The 23,155-nt window shown below is 47.0% G+C and overlaps 1 protein-coding gene across 1 annotated transcript in view; it reads left to right on the top strand.

The window, feature by feature from the left end:
* CIC (capicua transcriptional repressor) overlaps positions 1–23,155 on the top strand; it is a 326,490-nt gene that overhangs the window by 265,824 nt on the left and 37,511 nt on the right. Inside the window, exons 13-15 of the mRNA XM_030212241.1 lie at positions 429–601; positions 889–1,067; positions 1,425–1,733. Of these exons, the coding sequence (XP_030068101.1) occupies positions 429–601; positions 889–1,067; positions 1,425–1,733 (661 nt within the window). The remainder of the gene's footprint in view (positions 1–428; positions 602–888; positions 1,068–1,424; positions 1,734–23,155) is intronic.

Here is a 23,155-nt window from a genome sequence, read left to right as displayed (position 1 = left end):
GGTCATTCAAAATACTGAAGATCCGTAACTGCACAGTGCCTATGTAGGCCAGGGTGCAGAAGTCTTTGTTCTCTATCTCCATCTGCTGGTTGATGGCTATAAATCCACAGGTTCTGGACTGGTCTGGTAGGACTAAAGCAGACTAATTTTTGCTTGATTTGGGGGATTTTTATGATGAATATTCATACAATTATTTGCAGGCATTGCTTGTGTTGTTTGCAGATATACCTGAACACTATAGTCCTGAACACTAGACTAGTTTGTGGTTCTTCAGGACCAGATTGGTGACCCCTGCTCTTGAAAAATCCTATGAGCTGTTAGGCAACAGTCATATGACCTATGTGGCTTCTTACATGGCTCTCATCAGAGAACATTATAGGTAAATCAATATGATGATTCCACTTTCTAAACTTGGTGCTGTTCTACAGATTATTCAGATCACACCGATGCCAGTAGTCCACACACAGGCTACTTCTCAGAGTGCCCTGGTACCTCCTGCAAGCCCTGCCCTCCAGAGCACAGTGCCTGTAACTGTAGCAACAGCAACAATGATGGCTACCACTACACAGCCACAGAAAGTCATCCTGCCTTCATCTACCAGGTAAAGATTCACTTGAGCTAACTTCTTCCTGTTGGGATGTATTTACGTCCTGTAGCCGTTCTCTTGCAGTAGTACAAATATCAATATTGGACTTCCTTGTTATCTTCTATTGTATTAGAAACAGAGAAATTGACAGCAGATAACAGCCTATCCAGTCTGCCCATCCACACCAACTACAGTGCTCTGCAGTCCCTTCCTCTCCCTCAGAGATCCTCTGTGCTCATTCCATACTTTCATGAACCAGCATTAATTGTTCTCCTTTTTTCCTTCATTCTTGTCTCTCTCAGGATCACCTATGTACCATCTTCTGCAGGTCATGCTCTCCCCCTGGCATCCAGCACTTCCCATGCACCAGCTGGTGCTCCTGGCACAACTGCAACATATGTGCAATCCACATTGGGTCCTGCATCCATGGCTCTAGGGTTCACGGCCAATGGACAGGCCATTGTGCAGCCGCTTTTGGCAGGTGAGTGTGGGACTTGTACATCAGGACAGCGGTAGGGAGTTGCGCAGTCAGATATAAGTGGAGGGTAGTGTGGGATCAGATGAAAGACTGAAATAGGTGGTATGTTATGTCACGGGCCAGAATAAGTGACCTTGTGGGATCAGATCAGATGATTCGGGGTCTGACATGAGGGGCCGTACAAGGTTGATCATGGAACATTATAGAGTTAGAATGTTGACAAGTTAGCAGATTTTTGGGGGGTGGGGGGCAGAGGGCTTCACAGAATCAGACCAGAAGATGAACTAGGATTCGAGGATAGGGCATATGTGAAGCGCTGGTTTGATGATCTGTACTTTACCTTACATGCTTTTCTTTCAGGTCAGACTCCTCTGCTGGCACCAGGACATGTTGGAGTATCACCAATTTCCAGCCCCCAGCTTGCCCCTACCTGCAGTGGCCAGGTTATCACTGCTATCTACCCGCCTGGGGGTACCCCAGGAGCCAGCACCCTTTCTGTCACCACGCAGCATCAACCTCTTGGTAATGGGCAGAGTCTGGTGTATAGTGCTGGGACCACTCCCACCACCATTCTGCCTAAAGCAACCACGCCTACCACTGTAGTGGCTACAGGCCCTCAGACGCAAGCTGCTGTAACCTGCAGCACAACCCCGTTCTCAGCTACTACAGGTAAGGAATAGTGAGAGGCAGCACTGAGGGGACTCTAATATACAGGAATGAAACTGCAGAATTCAAGACGTAAGCCACTGGGTCAGCATCCCACCATCTCTTTCAGCCTGTCTCCTTATGCTGCTTCTCTTTCTCTCTCTAGTTTTGCCTGCAAAGATTAACAAAAGCTTTATTGGTCTGACATTTTGTACTTGTTGCCCAAGTAAAATGTTAAGTGGGAAAAGGAAACAGTTAAGTTTCATACCCTTCTGTACTTTTTATCTGCAGACTTATCTCCTTTTATATTGTGGCATTCAAGATGATGCTTTTACCTAAATTTCTTTATATTTGCCAAACTCTTCTGTTGTCTGTGCTGAAGATCAAACTGAATGTGTTGATGCCTCCGTACAAGTCATTGGTGAGGCCCCATTTAGAAACAGAAACATGATGGCAGATAAGGGCCAAAAGGCCCATCCAGTCTGCCCATCCTAAGTAACCACTAACTCTTCCTTTTCTAAGGGATCCCACATGCTATATCTGACTAAGGACATGAAAAGATTTGAAGGTTCAGAGAAAAGCGACAAAAATGATATGGGGTTTGCACCAAAAGACATACCAGAAGAGACTTGAGGTTCTAAATATGTATATCGTAGAGAAAAGACAGGATAAGGATATGATACAGACGTTTAACTATTTGAAAGATATTAATATGCAAAGAAACCTTTTCCAGAGACGGGTAAGTGAAAGAACTAGAGAACATGAATTGAGGTTATTGGGGGGGGGGGGGGGGGGTTGTCGACTTAGATTTAATGGTAGGAGGTACTTTTTCACAGAGAAGGAGAGTGGATCCCTGAAATGCCCTCCCACAGGAAGTGGTGGAAATGAAAATGGTAACTGAATTCAAGAACACATGGGATAAGCACAAAGTATTCCTAAATGGAAAGAGAATAAAATCAAAACAACTTAGCTGTGCTTAAACAGAAAATCCAGTAGTGGGGAATTAAGCCAGTGCTGGACAGACTTCTATGGTCTATTACTTGAAAATAGCAAGCACAGCTCAAGTATAAATATGTTGGGCAGACTGGATGGTGCATGTATGTCTTGATTTGCCGTCATCTACTATGTTATTTTATTATGTCTTGAGTATGAAAATGTTTTCCTATATTTATTTACATTATTCACTATCCTGCACAATTCAGAAAGTTTTTTGTGACTTACAGTAGTAGCATACTTATATTTGTAAGAGAAGGCTGCCCAGTGTATCCTGGAAAGTTCTGATAAGGAACTGGAGGGAGGGGAATATGGGAATATACCAGAGTTAGCCACTATTATGCGGCCCAATTGAGAGCAGTAGTTGAGTAGTGTAGACCTCTTTCAAAGTAGTGGGCAAAGATTAGGTAGGCTGTTGCAGGTCACTGCCCACTAGCAGCAAGTCTTTGGGTTTAGATAGGTGGCTGGAAACAAACCAGAGGTCAAAACGTGTGAGTGTACCTTACCAGAAAAGTATGGAGGAAACTACAGAAGGGATTATTGCAGAGTAAGGATGTATCTAGGCTGGCCCCCTTGTGCTTGTTTTTATATTTGTCTCCAGGCATATCTCTCCCTAGATTAAAACAGTGGGAGGAGAGGAGGTTAACCCATATGGGACAGTTATACAAGGCTGGGGGGAGGGGAGGGTGTTAGGACTTTTGCCTCTTTGCAGGAAGAATCTAGCTTGCCCCACCAAAATCTGTTTTATTTCTGCAAGTCTGATGCTTCCTCAGCGACCCTCCAGACCGGTCAAGACGCTTGGGTTATGCACGCCTACCAGCAGAGGGAGACTGAGAACACTAAAACTTAAACCAGTATAAGCTAGCAGCCAACCCCCAAGCAGCCAGTAAATCTTAGTCTCCAGCAGAGGGTAGACATGCAGCCTGAGCAGTCAGTCTAGTCTGGTAGGATTAGATTTTCTTAACTATACCCTGTACTTGGAATTATTTTTGGTTGAGTACTTCAAGAAAAGCGGGTCCAGTGGGATTCACTTTTCTCTGTGGAATTTAGCCGGTGTGTGGCTTATTCCCCGGCTGGCCTTTGGTTAGGCAGTCATGTGCCTCGGCTCCTGTTGTGACAGGAACCTTGAGAGTCATAACTTCTGGCAGTTTGTATTATTCCCCTGCTGGCCTTTGGTTAGGCAGCCATGTGCCTCGGCTCCTGTTGTGACAGGAACCTTGAGAGCCATAACTTCTGGCAGTTTGTAGCTTTGAAATCCTCTTTCTGAACTTTCTGCCTGTTGCCTCGGCTCCTGCTATGGCAGGAACCTTGAGTGCTTATTCCCTGTCAGCTCTTAGCAACTGGACTTTTGTTGTGAGTGTAAAAAGAAAAAGAAACAGTGTTTGGCTGCTTGACAGTGCTTGACTGTGTTGTTTGGGCAGAGAGGCCTCGGGATTTTGAGCAACTTTGAGAGAGCTGGGACGTTAGGGTGTACTGCTTTAAATTCACGATGTCGGCGGGAAAGCCGTCGCGCTGCCGTTCTTGTGCGCGAAGGGGGATAGACACGCCAGGAGCTCAATGCAGGTTTTGTGGGGAGCCTAAACAGCCTGATTCTTCGCCTCCGGTACTAGCTGCGGAGGGTTCAGGTAGCGGTAAAGGTTTGCCCGGCTCGTACTTTTCCCATGAATTCGGATCTCAGAGATATGATCGTCCAGGAGTGGTCCTCCCCAGATTCTCCTTGTAGGGTGAGCAGAGCTATGGTGAGACTGTACCCTATTCCGCAAGGGGATAAGGACTCCTTTAAGTCGCCGACAGTGGATGCGGTGGTGACCGCGGTTACCAAGGCTACGGCTATTCCGGTTGATGGGGGGAGGCTGCTCTCAGAGATCCGCAGGATAGGAGATTAGAGTCTTTCATTTGGCGCAATTTTGATCTCTCGGCATTGTCACTTCAGGCCGCTCTGTGCGGGGGCCTAGTAGCCAGGGCGTGTTTCCGTTGGGCTGAAAGACTTTTGGATGGCCCGGCCTTAGATAGAGCTTCCTTGGTGCAAGAGCTAGCCAGGTTAGAGATGGGCTCTTCCTTTTTGGCAGATTCTAGTTATGATCTGCTGAGAGCTTCTGCTAAGAATATGGCATTGGCGGTTGGAGCTCGTCGTGCTCTTTGGCTTCGTGGTTGGACGGCGGATGCAGCGTCTAAGTCCAAGTTATGTTCTCTCCCCTTCAAGGGGACCTTGCTGTTTGGAGAAGAGTTGGATAAGTTGGTTCGATTTTTTTTTCAGCGTACTCAGCCCTTTCGCGGAGGTCGGCGAGGAGGCTGAGTCGCGCCGGGGGGAGGTCTGTCCTCCGGGCGTGCTTCACAATGAAGGTGTGCGTGTCCAGCCTCTGGTAAGGGTAGGGGCTCGTTTGAGTCAATTCTATCAGAGGTGGACCCATATCACGTCAGATCAGTGGGTACTCGAGGTGGTGCGAGACGGGTACGAGCTAGAATTCGAGACTTTCCTTCCAGATTTTTTCCTCGCCTCTCCGTGACGCTCTCGGGTCAAGGCCAGGGCGATTCGGCAGACGCTTCGTCGGCTGATAGATCTGGGGGCGGTCGTTACCGTGCCAGTTTCAGAAAGGGGAACAGGTTGTTATTCGATTTATTTTGTGGTCCCCAAAAAGGAAGGTTCCTCTCAGCCTATTCTAGATCTCAAAAGGGTCAACGAGGCTTTGAAAGTTCCCTCCTTTCGCATGGAAACGTTGCGCTCGGTCATAGTAGCGGTGCAGAAGGGGGAGTTTCTCACATCTTTGGATCTGTCAGAAGCCTATCTTCATATTCCCATTCGGGCGGCGCATCATCGGTTTCTCTGTTTTTCGGTTCTGGGACAGCATTTTCAATTCTGTGCGCTGCCGTTCGGTCTGGCTACGGCGCCTCGTACCTTTTCCAAGGTTATGGTGGTTGTGGTGGCGGCTTTGAGGAAACAAGGAGTGTTGGTACACCCGTATCGCGACGATTGGCTCATTTGCGCCGTCCCTTCAGGAGAGTGTGGATGCGACGGTGAAGGTGGTAGCTTTCTTGGAGTCGCTTGGCTGGGTGGTGAACTTGGTCAAGAGTCACCTGGAACCGACTCAGTCCCTGGAATATCTGGGGGTTCGCTTCGATACGGCGAAGGGCTGGGTGTTTTTACTGGCAGTTCGAATTGCCAAGATGCAGTTATTGATTCACCAGTTTTGTGCCAAACGGTTCCCTCTCGTCTGCTCACTCTTACCTTCAGATTTTGGGACTCATGGCGGCATCGATAGAGGTAGTGCCCTGGGCCAGGGCTCACATGAGGCAGCTGCAGGCGGCACTGTTGGAGCGGTGGTCTCCTCAGACTCAGAGCTTGGAGAAAAGACTGCGCTTGCCGGATCCGGTTCGTCTCAGCCTGCGATGGTGGCTTCACCCGCCGAATCTGGAAAAAGGCATGCCCTTGGATCCTCCGGAGTGGACGGTGCTAACGACGGATGCCAGTCTAGTAGGTTGGGGGCGCATTGTCTCGGAGAGGTAGCTCAGGGTCGCTGGTTGGAGGAGGAGGCCTTGTGGTCCATAAATCGGTTGGAAACTCGGGCGATAAGGTTGGCACTGCAGTCTCTTCAGTATCTTCTCGAAGGCAAGGCAGTTTGAGTACTGTCCGACAATGCCACGGCGGTGGCGTACGTAAATCATCAGGGGGGTACCAAGAGTCGAGAGGTGTCAGAGGAGACGGCGGAGTTAATGCGTTGGGCAGAACTTCATCTTCAGAGTCTCTCGGCAAGTCATGTAGCTGGAGTAGACAATGTCAGTGCGGATTTTCTGAGCAGGCTCACTTTGTATCCAGGAGAGTGGTCGCTACATCGTCCATTGTTCCGTCGCCTAGTGAAGGAGTGGGGTCTGCCGTTGATAGATCTCATGGCCTCATCAGACAATGCTCAAGTACCCAGGTTTTTCAGCCGGCGGCGAGATCCGAGGTCCGAGGGGATCGATGCTCTGGTGCTCGCGTGGCCCCCTCACCAGCTGTGGTACGTGTTTCCTCCTTGGCCCTTGATAGGACGGATAGTTCAAAGAATAGAGCGTTACGCTGGGACAGTAATTCTTGTGGCTCCAAATTGGCCTCGTCGGCCTTGGTTTGCCGATCTAGTACGTCTGGCGATAGGCGGGCTGCTCTCGCTGGTAGAGTCGGTGGTGTTGGTGCAAGGTCCGATCGTGATGCCAGACCCTTCTCCGTTCTCGCTTACGGCCTGGCTCTTGAAAGGGACAGGCTGAAGAAGAAAGGTTTTTCAACTAAGATGATTGATACTATGTTGCAGTCCTGTAAATGTTCCACGTTCTTTGCTTATGTTAGGGTGTGGCGGATCTTTGAAGGTTGGTGTAACGATCGTTCTTGTTCACCTTGGACCGCTTCCATTCCGGAGGTGTTAGAGTTTTTACAGGATGGTGTAGACAGAGGTCTTGCTCTTTCCTCTTTGAAGGTGCAGATTGCGGCTCTGTCCTGTTTTCGGGGAAGGATACGGGGAGTCTCCTTGGCATCTTCCCCAGATGTGGTTCGGTTTTTATGTGCTGTAAAGCTGATTCGTCCTCCTCGGCGGCCGGTTGTACCGCCGTGGGATTTGAACTTGGTGTTGGAAGTCTTGGTAGGGCCTCCCTTTGAGCCTTCGGGGTCGAGTACTCTTAAAGATCTTACTTTGAAGTCGGTGTTTTTGGTAGCTATTACTTCGGCGCGGTGAGTTTTGGAGTTGCAGGCTTTGTCTTGTTGTGCGCCTTTCCTGGCTTTCTCGAAGGAAAAGGTCTCTTTGAAGCCTTTACCATCGTTTTTACCCAAGGTAGTGTCGTCTTTCCATGTAAATCAGGACATTTCTTTGCCAGTGCTGGGAGATAAGTTGGGAGATGCGTCTCAGCGCCGTTTAACCAAGCTGGATGTTCGGCGAGTCTTGAGGGTTTATTTATCCAGGACTCGGGAGTTTCAGTCTTTAGATAGGTTGTTTGTGTTGTATGGCGGTCCAAAGAAGGGAGCTGCAGCTTCTAAGGCAACTATTTCCAGATGGTTGAAGGAGGCGGTTTCCTCGGCATATTTGATCAAGGGACGTAGAGTGCCTGACCAACTGAAGGCGCATTCGACCAGGGGAGTAGCTTCTTCCTGGGCGGAGAGAGGTCTGGTTCCGCCTCAAGATATTTGCAGGGCGGCGGTCTGGTCCTCGTTGCATTCGTTTGTGAAACATTATAGACTGGATGTGCAGGCTAGGGAGGATGCCAGTTTTGGTGCGGCAGTGTTGACTTCTGGGATGCAAGGATCCTGCCCTTAGGAGTTGTACTGCTTTGGTACTTCCCAAGCATCTTGATCGGTCTGGAGGGTCGCTGAGGAAGGTGAAATTAGGTCTTACCTGCTAATTTTCTTTCCTCTAGACCCTCCAGACCGGTCAAGAACCCTCCCGCTGTGTACATGTTTCTTTGTGGTGAGTATGATTGGCAGAGTTCTAGTGTTCTTATGGTCTATGTTGCTATGGCTGAAAGGTATCTAAATTTCAAGTCTTGCTATACATATATTTCCTCTGCATTTCAGAGAGTGACCGTAGCGCTGTGGCGTTCGATCAGTTGAAGCACGTGTTTCATGTTTTTTGTTTCTGAGTACAGGGTTCTTTGACCTTTCGGGGTTGTAATTGTTTCTTGGTTTCATTTGTTTTCTGCTTTGTTAAGGATTTACTGGCTGCTTGGGGGTTGGCTGCTAGCTTATACTGGTTTAAGTTTTAGTGTTCTCAGTCTCCCTCTGCTGGTAGGCGTGCATAACCCAAGCGTCTTGAGCGGTCTGGAGGGTCTAGAGGAAAGAAAATTAGCAGGTAAGACCTAATTTCACCTTTGTAACCAGCACAGGTGGATTTATAACAGGAGCTTACCCCATTTGAAGTATTGTGAGGGTTGGCGGGCTGGACAGAGGGGCTTGATCTCCTGAATTTATAGAGTATTGATTGGAGGGAATTGGAAGGAAGGCAAACTTCCTTGTCACCTGCAACAGATGAATCCAGGAACTGGTGGGTTAAGTCCGTCTACCAGCAGGTGGAGCTAGAGATAAACAAACTGAAGGCAGTGATGCAAGCGGCCAGCCCCTTTCTCAGTTAGTATGTCTCTGTCTCCAGCAGGTGGTGGACAGCTTTTCTCCATCTCCTGGATCCAGGGCTTCTGAGGGTGTCCCTTGTCCGGTGGCCAGTTTGAGTTGGGGCAAACATTTGCTGGGATGGGAGGATGATTTGGGTATAACACTGGACACCAAGAGGTGGGAAAAGAGATTCAGAGTACGTAGCAAATATTGGTATCCGCATACCTGGTGGAAAATGACTTAACTACTCTGCCATTGGTACTTGACCCCAATGAGACTGAAAAAAATTTATTCACAGGTAACAGATCAATGTTGATGCAGTTGTGTGCAGCCATGAATTCTACTGCACATTTGGTTAGAATGCCCTGTGGTTCAATTGTTTTGGAGTAGGTGCCGGAAGTTGCTCTCTGCTAATTAGTGAGATGCAGCTACCACTCGGTCTCAAGGTTTTCTAGTTAGAAATGTTTCTGGACAGCATGAATTAGGACATGATAGAATGTTAAGTGGACTAATAGCTGCAGTTAGATGTGCCTTCAAGGTGTTAGAAGATGGCATATTTACTGGAAGAGTCTATGATATATTATTGACTTTTATGGAATGTGTACATGATATATTGACTTTTATGGAATGTGTACTTTCTATGTAAGCTGGATTGGGCATCCTTTGTTGGGCTTCAAAGATATTGTAGTAGGGGAGAATCTGCATGGGGGGCAGAGTGGCAAGATGGGTAGGAGTGAGGATGGTGTGGGTTCTTCAAATTGATGTGTTGCCTGTTTTTATAAGAGGATTGATGGCTATGCTGATTTAAAAAAATATTTAAACATTTAAATTAAAAAGAATTTGCAGAAGAGAAAACGAGAAAATTCTTGAGTTCTGGTAACATCTAGTATTTCTGGCCTGATGGTAGTATATAACATATCTTGTTGCTGTAGCTCCTGGTTCTCCTGTTTTCCTTGGATTAGATTTCCTGCTCATACTTTTATGGGAAGTTTCTGATTTCTGTCAACTTGTGAAGGGAATTGTGTGTCTGATAGCTTTGCAGGAGATTAAAAAAAAAAAAACCAGGAATAAAACAAAAAGGTTTTTTGTTCGTTTGGGCATAAAAACCATGCTGCTAATCTTCTGTTCACCATCATACTTCAGTTAATCTAAAATTTAAAAAAAAGGCTTTAAATGTAGGAAATAATTGATAAATATTGTATAGTGTTAAAACTTTAAGGGTAACGAACTTTTGTGTGCCAACTAATCCCAATGTGAATAACCGTCCACCTTGGCAGAGCATTTACACCCCCAGAAAAGTAATTTGAAACCTATAGGTCTAATTAGTCTGAAAAAAGCCATTCTTAAGACCATTTGTCTCTAATGAAATATCTGTATTTGACATGATAGCAGTTTCAATGTCAGGAAGTTGTCATTCAGGCTTTTCAGGCAGGATTTATTGTGGAATTCTTTCAATTGTTAACCCCCCCCCCCCCCCCCCCCCCCAAAAAAAAAACTTCTTTCTGGGGCATAAAAATCATAAGAATTTGTTTAAAAATAAAACCATCACATCTAAAAGAAAACTGTATATAGTTGCAACCAAGGCCTAAAAACAAACAAGACATTTAAAATTGTCTGTACCAAATAAAGGGGGTCTCTTACTAAATCTTAGCTCAAGTTATCTACTGCAGGGCACATTTTATTCCTATTGGCCCCAGTGGCGTAGCCAGACTGCCAATTTTGGATGGGCCTGAACCCAAAGTGGGTGGGCACAAAATTTTCTCTCTACCCCCCTCCCCCAGCAAAATTTAGTCATGCTAATCAGATGCATTTGTCACACAGGGTAAAGTGCTGCTTTTCAGTGCATCAGATTTCAGAAAATTTATTTAATAGCCTAACACCCATTTCAGTGAGCTTTCAGAGGCCAAAACCTCCTGCCTCAGGTCAGTATAATGCTGTTACGGTATCCTCGCCTGACCTAAGGAAGTATTGGTCTCTGAAACTTCATTAACACAGGTACCATATTACTTTATCCTAAATTAAAAATAAAATTATTTTCTTTACCTTTCTTGTATGGCCATTTACTTTTTCTCATTGTGTCGCTCCCAGTCTCTAGATTCTGCTTTCCTTCGTTTTCACTTAACTCTTCTGCCACGGTTTCCTGGCCATTTCTCATTTTTCTCTCCTTTTTCTTTGCTTTCTTCAATATTTTTCTGCCTCTCTCTCTCTCTCTGTCCTGATTTAATTCATTCTTACTATCCATTCTTTAATTTCCTTCATCTACTTATGGCTTTTCATCTTTTTCTCTCCCTTGTTCTCCCCATGCCCCTTCCTCTTATTCTCCAGTCTTTCACTACTCTCCTTTTCCATCCAGCAGCTCTCTTCTTTCTCTCCCCATCCTTCCAGTCTCCCCTCTCTCGCCCCATCCTTCCAGTAGTCTCCCCTCTTTCTTTCTGCATCCTTCCGTCCAGTGTCACCTCTTTCTCCCTACCCTTCCATCCAGCGTCTTCCCTCTTTCTCTCCCCATCATTCCATCCATCTACCCTCTCTCCTGATCCTTCCATCTAATGTCTCTCTCTCCCTCTTTCTAACCAGTGTCTCTGTAACACTCTACCCTTTTCTGTTCAGTGTCTCTTCTCTCTCCACATCCTTCCAGTCTCTCCCCTCTCTCTGCATCTTTCCAGTCTCTCCCCATCCTTCCATCCAGTCTCTCTCCCCATCCATCAGTTTTCCCTCTTTCTCTCCCCATCCTTCCATCTGTTTTCCCTCTTTCTCTGCCATCCTTCCATCTGTTTTCTATCTTTTCTCCCCATCCTTCCATCTATTTTCCCTCTTTCTCCTCATCCTTCCATGTTTCCCTCTTTCTCTGCCATCCTTCCATCTGTTTTCCCTCTTTTCTCCCCATCCTTCCATGTTTTCCCTCTTTCTCTGCCATCCTTCCATGTTTCCCTCTTTCTCTGCCATCCTTCCATGTTTTCCCTCTTTCTCTGCCATCCTTCCATCTGTTTTCCCTCTTTTCTCCCCATCCTTCCATGTTTTCCCTCTTTCTCCCCATCCTTCCATGTTTCCCCTCATTCTCTGCCATCCTTCCATCTGTTTTCCCTCTTTTTCTCCCCATTCTTCCATCTGTTTTCCCTCTTTTTCTCCCCATTCTTCCATGTTTTCCCTCTTTTCTTCGACGAGGCCCACCCTGCATGCCAGCGCCAGCCAGCCCCAGCTCCCATCGCCGGCCACTGCTGCTTTTCCTGTTGAGCAGCAGGGCCGGCGCTACAAAAAGAAGAAGCGCTAACGGCGCTAAGGATGAAAAATGTTAAAAAAAAAAAAAAAAAGCGCCGCACCGGCAGGCACTGTCTAGGCAGCCTTGAGGCATTGGCTGCTGGCTCGCAGGCTCCTCCCGTCTCCTACGTCACTGCAGTTTCGTAGGAGACGGGAGGAGCCTGCGAGCCAGCAGCCAATGCCTCAAGGCTGCCTAGACAGTGCCTGCCGGTGCCGCACTTTTTTTTTTTTTAAACATTTTTCGTCTTCCTTAGCGCCGTTAGCGCTTCTTCTTTTTGTAGCGCCGGCCCTGCTGCTCAACAGGAAAAGCAGCAGTGGCTGGCGATGGGGGCTGGCGCTGGGCGGGCCTGGGCTGAAATTGGGTGGGCCTGGGCCCAGCCAGGCCCACCCGTAGCTACGCCCCTGATTGGCCCTGCTGCAGATAACTCAAGCTAAGCTTTAGTAGAAGACCCTCAAGAAGTTTTAAACTAGTCTGTGTCACTATAGGCTGTATTAAACTTTTCCACCTGAAAACTTATGCTCCTAAGTTTGGCAGAAAATAGGGAACACATTTAGGAATGCAACTTTTTTTGAATATCTGGCCTGTGTTTTTCTTCCTCAGTTTTTGAAAGTTGACCATGCACTCCACTATCCAGACTACAGGAGCTGTGTTAGAGTCTTCAATAGAAAAGGCTTTCCTGTCTCTGGGAAGATGACTGCTGGGTAGATTAGCTTTAGTACAGTTGACTTCTGCACAATTCATCACTGCCAGAAAGAAGCTAACACATTTTAGGTCATGTGAAGGCCTCCTTCTCAGAAAGAAGAAGTGGACAGATATTTAATTGAAGACATTCAAAATATAGCTGTGAAAGGGGAAGTACTGTTAATAGGTGATTTTAATATGCCAGATGCTGATTGGAGTATCCCTGTTGGTGGGTCTTTTAGAAGCAAGGATATCCTGGATTATCTACAGGAAGAACTATTCCAGCAGTTAATAATGGAACCCACGCGAGATGGGGCCATACTGTTCTTAGTGCTTACTAATGAGAAGATTGTTTCTGATGTTATAATAGGTGATCATCTGGCATCCAATGATTACCAGATGTTGTAGTTTAATATTAAGATAGGTGTGGAGAGGATTTATTCAAAGGTGAAAGTTCTAGACTTCAAAAAAATTAACTTTCTTCAGCGACTCTCCAGACCGGTCAAGACGCTTGGGTTATGCACGCCTACCAGCAGAGAACACTAAAACTTTAACACTGTATAAGCCACCTGCAAAACCCCAAGCAGCCAGTAATTCTCAGTCTCCAGCAGAGGTTAGACGTGCAGCCTGAGCAGTCAGTCTGGTCTGGTAGGCTTAGGGGTTTGTTTCCTAGCCTTTTTTGGTTAGCACTCTGTACTTGGATCTCTCTGCGCTTCAGGGAAGTGGGTCCCGTGGGGCTCTGTTTTTCCCCTGGAGTGTTACACCTGGGTGTCCAGGTCCCTCCCCCTGCTGTGCTCTCCTGAGCAGACAGCCCTGTGCCTCGGCTCCTGTACTGTTGCGGGAACCTTGAGTGCCTTTTGCCCTTGTCAGTTTTCAGCAACCGGGCTCAAACCCCCCCCCCCCCCCCCTTCGGTTCTCGTTTTGTTTTGGGCTGTCTGAGAGAGCTCCGGTTCGGTTTGTGAGGAGGAGTTAGTAGTGTTTTGTGCTGGGCTCTGCTGCCGCTTGTTTCCTTCCTTCTCCCTTTCCTGAGGTGATGTCAGCAGGGAAACTATTCCGTTGCCGTTTCTGCTCGTGCTGGGGATTAGATGCGCCGGGTGCACAATGTCGGCTCTGTGGAGAGCCAAAGCTGCCGCCCTTTTCACCTCCGGCGTTGTCTGTGGAGGTTCTTGCGGCCAGCTCCGTGTCAGCTGAGGTGTCCTCGCAGATGAGTGTTGGAGCAGTGGTTCCGATTTTGGCGGGAACCACCGCCATCTTAGATTCTTCCTGCCCTGCAGCACCGGCGCAGCCTTTCAATGATCCTTTGTGGCAGAATGCAGGCTGTTCTCCTGAGAAGGTAGGAGGGATGGGAGTCTCTCCTGACTTCATTTGGTCAATGTTTCAGGCGTGGAAATCAGGATCTCAGCAGTCGGACCTTCATAGGGGGGGTAGGTCCCTTGGTAGCAAAGAGGCCTTGCCTGGATTGGTCAGAGGACCCTGAGATTTTGTCTGTTGATCCCTTGGAGGAGGATTACAGTGATCTTGGGGACGATGCTCTTTTGGACACCAGTCACGAGGAGGAGTGTTCCTTGCCGGGTGAGGACCCCTCGGTAGTTAGGTTTTTTCATAGAGATGAGTTGTCTGAGTTAATTGATCAGGTTGCTGCAATGCTCGAGTTTGATTCCCCTGAGGGCCCCGGTGGGGGATGTGAAGTGGACCCGTTGGTTAAGGGTATTCATCGGTCCTCCCGTACCTTTCCCATGAATAAAGACCTGAGAGAGATGGTCATGCAGGAGTGGTTGTCCCCAGATTCTCCCTGTAGGGTTTCTGGAGCCATGGCAAGGCTTTATCCTCTCCCACAGGAGGATAGAGATTCCTTAAAGCCTCCTACAGTGGACGCGGTTGTGACGGCAGTCACTAAGGCCACGGCTATTCCTGTTGATGGGGGGCTGTTCTTCAGGATCCCCAAGATAGGAAGTTGGAATCTTTTATTAGGCGTAGTTTTGATCTGTCGGCCTTGTCGCTGCAGGCCTCTGTGTGTGGGGGACTAGTTGCTCGCGCTTGCTTCTGCTGGGCTGAGAAGCTCCTGGACAATCCGGCTGTGGACAGAACTACCTGGGAACAGGAGCTGGCCAAGCTGGAGATGGGATCTTCTTTCCTAGCGGAGGCTCTTTATGACTTACTGCGCGCGTCAGCAAAAAGTATGGCCCTGGTAGTTGGAGCACATCAGGCTCTTTGGCTTCGGGGTTGGGTCGCAGATGCGGCCTCTAAGTCCAAGTTGTGCTCTCTTCCCTTCAAGGGTTCTAGGCTGTTTAGGGAAGAACTGGATAAGTTGGTGCGCAGTCTTGGGGATGCTAAGGTTCCATGCCTTCCAGAGATGCATCCCAAATTGTGTGGTCGAGGGGTGTTGCGGCGTGGTCGTCTTCAAGACGCTTGGCGGTAAAGGCTGGGCAGATCCAATGGAGCACCTAGAGGTCATTTTTTTCAGAGCATTCAACCCTTTCGAGGAGGCCACCGGGGAGGTTGACATGGCTTCAGCGGGTTTCGTCTCTGTGCGCGCCTCTCAATGAAGCTGCGAGGGTCCAGCTTCTAGTTTGCATGGGTTCTCGTTTATGTCAGTTTTACCAGAGGTGGACCCAGATCACGTCGGATCAGTGGGTGCTCAAGTTAGTGTTCGACGGGTATGTGCTAGAGTTCGACAGCCCTCTCCCCAATTTCTTTCTGGTATCTCCGTGTCGCTCTCGGCTCAAGGCCAGGGCAGTTCACCAAACCCTTCTTTGTTTGATTGATCTGGGGGCTGTAGTTCCCGTTCCCAACTCGGACCGGGAGGGGGGGGGGGGTTGTTACTCGATTTATTTCGTGGTTCCCAAGAAGGAGGGTTCCTTCCGGCCCATTTTAGACCTGAAAAGGGTTTCCTTTCGGATGGAGATGTTGCGTTCCGTCATCGTTGCGGTTCAGGCGGGAGAGTTCCTGACGGAAGCCTATCTACATATTCCCATCAGGGCGGCTCATCAGCATTTTCTTCGTTTTGCTGTCTTAGGGCAGCATTTTCAATTCTGTGCTCTGCCTTTCGGTCTCGCGACAGCACCCCAGACCTTTTCCAGGGTTATGGTGGTCATGGTGGCGGCATTGAGAAAGCAAGGTATCTTGGTCCATCTGTATCTCGACAGTTGGCTGATTCGAGCCAAGTCCAGGCAGGAGTGTGCAGAGGCGACCACGCAAGTAGTGAGTTTCTTGCAGTTGCTTGGCTGGGTAGTGAACATGGACAAGAGCCACCTCGTCCCGTCGCAGTCCCTGGAGTATCTAGGGGTCCGGTTTGACACGTCGAAGGGGCGGGTGTTCCTACCCTCAGCTCGGATTGCCAAGATGCAGGCCCTAATTCGTCAGCTTTGCTCTGAGAGAATTCCTTTGGCTCGTTCTTATCTGCAGGTACTAGGACTCATGGCAGCGTCGATAGATGTAGTCCTGTGGGCCAGGGCTCACATGCGGCAGTTACAGTCATCCCTTCTGGATCGCTGGTCTTCTCAGACACAAGACTTGGAAGAGAGGCTCCCTTTGCCAGTGGCTCCCTGTCTCAGCCTTCAGTGGTGGCTCCACACACCGAATCTGGAGAAGGGCATACCCTTGGATCCTCCAGAATGGATTGTTCTCACCATGGATGCCAGTCTGGGGGGCCATTGTCTCAGACAGGTAGTTCAGGGCTGGTTGTTGGAGGAGGCCTGCTGGTCCATCAGTCGTCTAGAGTTGGCAAGGCTGTCCGAGTCTTGTCCAACGCCACGGCCGTGTCCTACGTCAATCGTCAAGGGGGCACGAAGAGTTGGGCAGTCGCCAAGGAGGCAGCGGAATTAATGTGCTGGGCAGAAGTTCATCTGCGGGATCTTTTGGCAGGTCACGTGGCCGGCATGGACAACATGAGTGCAGATTTTCTGAGCAGACACACGGATCCCGGGGAGTGGTCGCTTCATCGTCCGCTGTTTCTTGGTCTCATTTCAGAGTGGGGCCTGCCTGTGATGGATCTCATGGCGACGTCCGTCAACGCCCAGGTGCCACGGTTTTTCAGTCGTTGGCGAGATCCTCGGTCCGAAGGGATCGATGCCCTGGTGCTTCCGTGGCCTCCTCAGGAGTTGCTGTATGTGTTTCCTCCTTGGGCCCTGGTGGGTCGCGTAGTTCAGAGAATAGAGCGACACTCAGGGCCGGTAATTCTGGTGGCCCTGAATTGGCCTCGTCGACCGTGGTACGGGGATCTAGTGTGTCTAGTGGTGTGAGGTCCACTTCCTCTAGAGGAGTCGGTGCTGTTGATTCAAGGCCCCATCGTGATGCCCGATCCGTCTCCGTTATCACTTACGGCTTGGCTCTTGAGAGGAACAGGTTACGGAAGAAAGGGTTTTCGTCCAGAGTAATTGATACTATGTTACAGTCTTGTAAACGTTCCACTTCATTCGCTAATGTACGCTTGTGACAAATTTTTGAGAATTGGTGTTGAGAGCGTTCTTATTCCCCTTGGCGCATTTCAGTTCCAGAAGTGCTGGAATTTTTGCAAGATGGTTTAGATAGGGGCCTACTCTCCTCTTTGAAGGTGCAGGTGGTGGCCTTGGCTTGTTTTGGGGGGGGGGGGGGGGGGGGAAGGTTCAGGGTGTGTCCTTAGCTTCTTCTCCGGATGTGGTTCGGTTTTTGCGGGGAGTGAAGTTGATCTGTCGCCTGTGGCGATAGGTGGTCCTTCCATGGGATTTGAATCTGGTGTTGGAGATTCTGGTGGGTCCTCCCTTTGAGCCACTGGACTCGAGTACTTGTAAGGACCTTACCCTGAAGACGGTGTTTTTGGTGTTTATTGCTTCGGCCCGGAGGATTTCAGAGTTGCAGGCTTTGTCCTTTCAAGCTCCTGTCTTGTCTTTTTCTAAGGAGAAGGTGTTTCTGAAGCCCATGCCATCCTTTTTTGTCCAAGGTGGTTTCCTCTTTTCATGTGAATCAGGACATTTCCTTGCCGGTCTTGGGTGATAGATCGGGAGATTCGACATAACGCTGTTTGGCTAAACTGGATGTTCATTGGGTCTTGCATTCGTACTTGACGAGGACTCAGTATTTTCGTACCTCGGATAGGTTGTTTGTTTTGTATGGTGGACCTAAGAAGGGAGCTGCTGCTTCTAAAGCAACTATAGCCAGATGGTTGGAGGCAGTTTCTTCGGCCTGTTTGCTCAAGGGGCGCGAGATGCCATCGGTGCTGAAGGTACATTCTACTCGGGGGGGGGGGGGGGGGGGGGGGGGGGTGGCTTCCTCCTGGGCAGAAAGCAGTTTGATTCCCCCTCAGGATATTTGCAGGGCTGCTGTGTGGTCCTCTCTGCATTCTTTTGTGAAGCATTATAGGATTGACATTCAAGCTAGAGAGGATGCTAGTTTGGTGCGGCAGTTCTGACCTCTGGTTTTCGTGGGTCCCGCCCTTAGATGGTTTACTGCTTTGGTGCTTCCCAAGCGTCTTGACTGGTCTGGAGGGTCGCTGAGGAAGGTGAAATTAGGCCTTACCTGCTAATTTTCTTTCCTCTAGACTCTCCAGACCTGTCAAGAACCCACCCTGTTTGTTACTTCTAGTGAGGATTTCAGGGTTGTCTTGTTTTGAGCCTGAGCGTTGCTGTGGCTGATGAGTCTTTGTGGCTTGAATTCTGGTCTAGTGATAGCCAGGTGTGGTCTCTGGTTTTGACCAGGGCGGACCTGAGTGCTGTTGGCGTTCGGTCGGCAGAAGCACATTCATGTTTGAGTTGAGTTTCTGTATATAGGGTTCTATGACTTTGGTTTTTTTCTTCGCTGCTTTGTTATTGATTTACTGGCTGCTTGGGGTTTTGCAGGTGGCTTATACAGTGTTACAGTTTTAGTGTTCTCAGTGTCCCTCTGCTGGTAGGCGTGCATAACCCAAGCATCTTGACCAGTCTAGAGGAAAGAAAATTAGCATGTAAGGCCTAATTTCACCTTATTCAGATGGGGGATTACCTCAGGGAATTGCTGTGTGGATGGGAACATCTGGAAGAAGTTGGAAAGCAGTGAACAAAACTGAAAGGAGGTATTGTAAGGGCAACAAACGTTTTTGTAAGGAAAGTAAATAAAAGTAAGAGGAAAAGGAGGCCGCTTTGGTTTTCAAAAGTAGTAGCTGAAAGGGTAAGAAAAAACAGGTTAGCCTTTATAAACCTCAAGAGATCGCATAAAAAGGAAGACAGGCGACAATATCTGGAAAAGCTAAGAGAAGCTGGTAGAGTAGTCAGGAAAGCAAAAATGTAAATGGAAGAAAAAATTAGCATTGTGAGACTGAAAGGTGAAGGGGAGGAATACATAGCTGATAAAGATAAGGCAGAATTGCCTAACAAGTATTTCTGTTCTGTGTTTACAGCTGAAGGGCCGGTATTAGGATCACAGAACACAAAGACAAATAGGTAGTCCCGGAACAATTTTCAGAGAGCTGTGTTAATGAGGAGCTGGCTAAGCTAAGGTGGAGAAAGCAATGGGGCCAGATGGCATACATCCAAGGGGACTGAAGAAACTTATGGAAGTTCTAGTGGCTGTGCTGGCTGACCTGTTCAGTGCTTCTCTAGAGTCGGGAGCGGTCCCGGTGGACTGGAGAAGAGCTGATGTGGTCTCTCTCCACAAAAGTGGAAGTAAGGAAGGGGTTGAGAACTATAGACCAGTAAGTCTGACTTCTGTAATAAGATTTCAAATATATACTGCTTCTTGCTTCCTGTTTGTGTCAAACTAAAGAAAAAACACTTGGTTCTCCGTAACAAAGTTTTTGGAATCAGATGGATTACAGGACCTGAGGCAGCATGGTTTCACTATAGGCAAGTCTTGTCAGACAATTCTGATTAATTTCTTTGACTGAGTGATCAGAGAGTTGGATCGAGGGAGAGTGTTAGATGTGGTGTATTTAGATTTTAGCAAAGCCTTTAACACTGTTCCACGTAGATGACTAATAAATAAACTGAGTGCCCTTGGTATGACCCTAAAGTGACTGACTGGGTTAGGAATTGGTTGAGTGGAAGACAAAAGAGAGTAGTGGTAGATGGCGCTCATTCTGAGGAAAAGGATGTTACCAATGGTGTGCCACAAGGTTCTGCTCTTGAGCTGGTTCTTTTTAACATTTTTGTAAGCAATATTGCTGAAGGGGTGCCTGGTAAGACTTGCCTCTTTGTGGATGATACCAAACTTTCCAATTGGGTTGACACCCCTGATGGTGTGGATAATATGAGGAAGGACTTAATGAAGCTAGTGGTATTTGTAGAGTGGATGTGCAATTCTGTGCTTTTCATTCAAATAGACAGTGTTCTGTATCAACAAACAGGGAAACATAATCTTCAATTTATGTTATAAGGCAAAAAGAAAACGAAATTGGCCAGATTGTGCTTTTCTTTGTTGTTCGTTTTCCATAATTGTGTTCCATCTACTGGACACTTGGAATGTTCTATCACCATAAATGGTCTCTGAACTCCACAGTGCTATCTAGATTATTTAAGAAATGGGGAACACCTAGATTAGATCTGTTATTGGAGTCCATGAGACGAAGCATGCTGTAAAAAGCCTTGTCCAGAGAGCGAAGGATCAGATGCCTTCCACATACAGTGGAGGCAGGGTTCTTCTATATGGCTGTCTATGGAGATGCGTTCACTTTGAGAATACTTTAGAAGCTGATATTCTGGTAGTTCACATGCCCTCTCAGATGTGGTTTGTATGGTTTGTGTATTCTCAGTCATTACAGGATCCTTTTACATCATGGGATAGGAGAAAATGTCCTATTGTGGATTAAAAACTGGTTGAAGGATAGGAAACAGAGAGTGGGGTTAAATGGGCAGTATTCACAATGGAGAAGGGTAGTTAGTGGGGTTCCTCAGGAGTCTGTGCTAGGACCGCTGCTTTTTAATACATTTATAAATGATTTAGAGATGGGAGTAACTAGCGAGGTAATTAAATTTGCTGATGACAGAAAGTTATTCAAAGTCGTTAACTCACGACAGGATTGTGAAAAATTACAGAAGGACCTTACAAGACTGGGAGACTGGGCGGCTAAATGGCAGATGACGTTTAATGTGAGCAAGTGCAAGGTGATGCATGTGGGAAAAAAGAACCCGAATTATAGCTACGTCATGCAAGGTTCAACGTTAGGAGTTACGGACCAAGAAAGGGATCTGGGTGTCGTCATCGATAATACACTGAAACCTTCTGCTCAGTGTGCTGCTGCGGCTAGGAAAGCAAATAGAATGTTGGGTATTATTAGGAAAGGTATGGAAAACAGGTGTGAGGATGTTATAATGCCGTTGTATCGCTCCATGGTGCGACCGCACCTTGAGTATTGTGTTCAATTCTGGTCACCGCATCTCAAGAAAGATATAGTAGAATTGGAAAAGGTGCAGCGAAGGGCGACTAAAATGATAGCAGGGATGGGACGACTTCCCTATGAAGAAAGACTAACGAGGCTAGGACTTTTCAGCTTGGAGAAGAGACGGCTGAGGGGAGACATGATAGAGGTATATAAAATAATGAGTGGAGTGGAACAGGTGGATGTGAAGCGTCTGTTCACGCTTTCCAAAAATACTAGGACTAGGGGGCATGCGATGAAACTACAGTGTAGTAAATTTAAAACAAATCGGAGAAAAGTTTTCTTCACTCAATGCATAATTAAACTCTGGAATTCGTTGCCGGAGAACGTGGTGAGGCGGTTAGTTTGGCAGAGTTTAAAAAGGGGTTAGACGGTTAGACAGGATGCTGGGCTAGATGGACCTTTGGTCTTTTCCCAGTGTGGCATTACTTATGTACTTATGGTGAAATGTGAAGCAGAGGTCTAAACAAGTTGAACTATGATGCCAAAAAAAAATCAACTTGGAGTTTTTGGCTCCGGTGGAGGTTACATTGAATACCATTTGGAAGGCGCTTCGGGACCTAACGGTGGCAGTAAATAATTTTGTTTCAGATATAATTTTATTAGAGAGTTACATGGACAATTCAACTGAACCCTTAGAGAGTAAAAAATTGATATAACAAATGATTCTACATGAGCAAGAAGTGGTTATGATAATAGACCAGAAAGTTTGAATAATAAAATGAATATTATTATAGATGATTAATTTCGAGATTATTGTTTTTCCCAGAGTTCCGGGTATGACTCCTAAAGTTTTCCTCAGAAATATTTCCTCAAATTATTACTTTAAAAGGAGTGAAGCCTGTGAAAACTGAGATTACTTTAATCAGTGGGATTTGAATTAGAGACTTAAGTATATGTATTGTTAAATAACTTCTGCCCCAATTTGACTGCCCCTATCGGACTGACTGTTCACTTGTCTTTTAGATTGTAAGCTCTTTGAGCAGGGACTGTCCCTCTATGTTAAATATGTACAGCGCTGCGTAACCCTAGTAGCGCTTTAGAAATGTTAAGTAGTAGTAGTAGTTTTTAAAAGAGAATGTAATCAGATGTATTATTTCTAACTAATATTGGACAATAAGTATGTTTTTCAATGAAATGATTTGACTGTACACCGTATTGGTCTTGAAGAAGCCAACCAGATGATCAATGTGGAATAATGAAATAGACGAGTAATATCTGGGGATAATCAGGTTAATACCACGGGGTTTTTTTTTTCTGTTTACTGTTTAATTGATCTCCTTATCTTGTTTCACTCTCCATATTTAGTGGTCTAAGGAAGAGAATAGAATTACCTGAATGAAATAATTCCTACATATTACTTTCTCTGTTTTTCCAGCAAGTTGTTTTATCGCTTGTAAAAAATTTAAATGGTTATAAATAAAAAAAAAAAGGGGTTAGGCGGTTTCCTAAAGGACAAGTCCATAAACCACTACTAAATGGACTTGGGGAAAAATCCACAATTCCAGGAATAACGTGTATAGAATGTTTGTACGTTTGGGAAGCTTGCCAGGTGCCCTTGGCCTGGATTGGCCGCTGTCATGGACAGGACGCTGGGCTCAATGGACCCTTGGTCTTTTCCCAGTGTGGCATTACTTATGTACTAGGCAAATCTCTCCTAATTGTACCCTTCTCCTCCATCGCTAACTACAGACTCCGTTCCTTTTATCTTGCCGCACCTTATGCCTGGAATAGACTCCCTGAGCCTTTACGTCAAGCTCCATCCCTGGCCACCTTCAAATCTGGGCTAAAGGCCTACCTGTTTGATGCTGCTTTTAATTCCTAACTTGTCACCTGCTCGTAACCTTTATCTTGTCTTCCTCTCTTCAGTAGTCTCTTTCCCCATATGTCCTATCTGTCTGTCCTACCCTTTCCCTTATTTGTCCTGTCTGTCTGTCTTGATTTAGATTGTAAGCTCTTTTGAGCAGGGACTGTCTTTTTTTCATGTTAAATTGTGAAGCGCTGCGTACGACTGGTAGCACTATAGAAATGATTTAAAGTAGTAGTAGTACTTATGTACATGCCCAGTATCTGTTCTTGTGTCCCTGTTACAATGTAATTCAGGCCTTAAACCAATTCATTAAGAG

The sequence above is a fragment of the Microcaecilia unicolor genome, chromosome 8 (genome assembly GCF_901765095.1).
Source record: "Microcaecilia unicolor chromosome 8, aMicUni1.1, whole genome shotgun sequence".
In the NCBI taxonomy this organism is placed as follows: domain Eukaryota; kingdom Metazoa; phylum Chordata; class Amphibia; order Gymnophiona; family Siphonopidae; genus Microcaecilia; species Microcaecilia unicolor.
The sequence above is the reverse complement of the archived record's forward strand: the minus strand, read 5'-3'. Positions and strand labels throughout refer to the sequence as shown.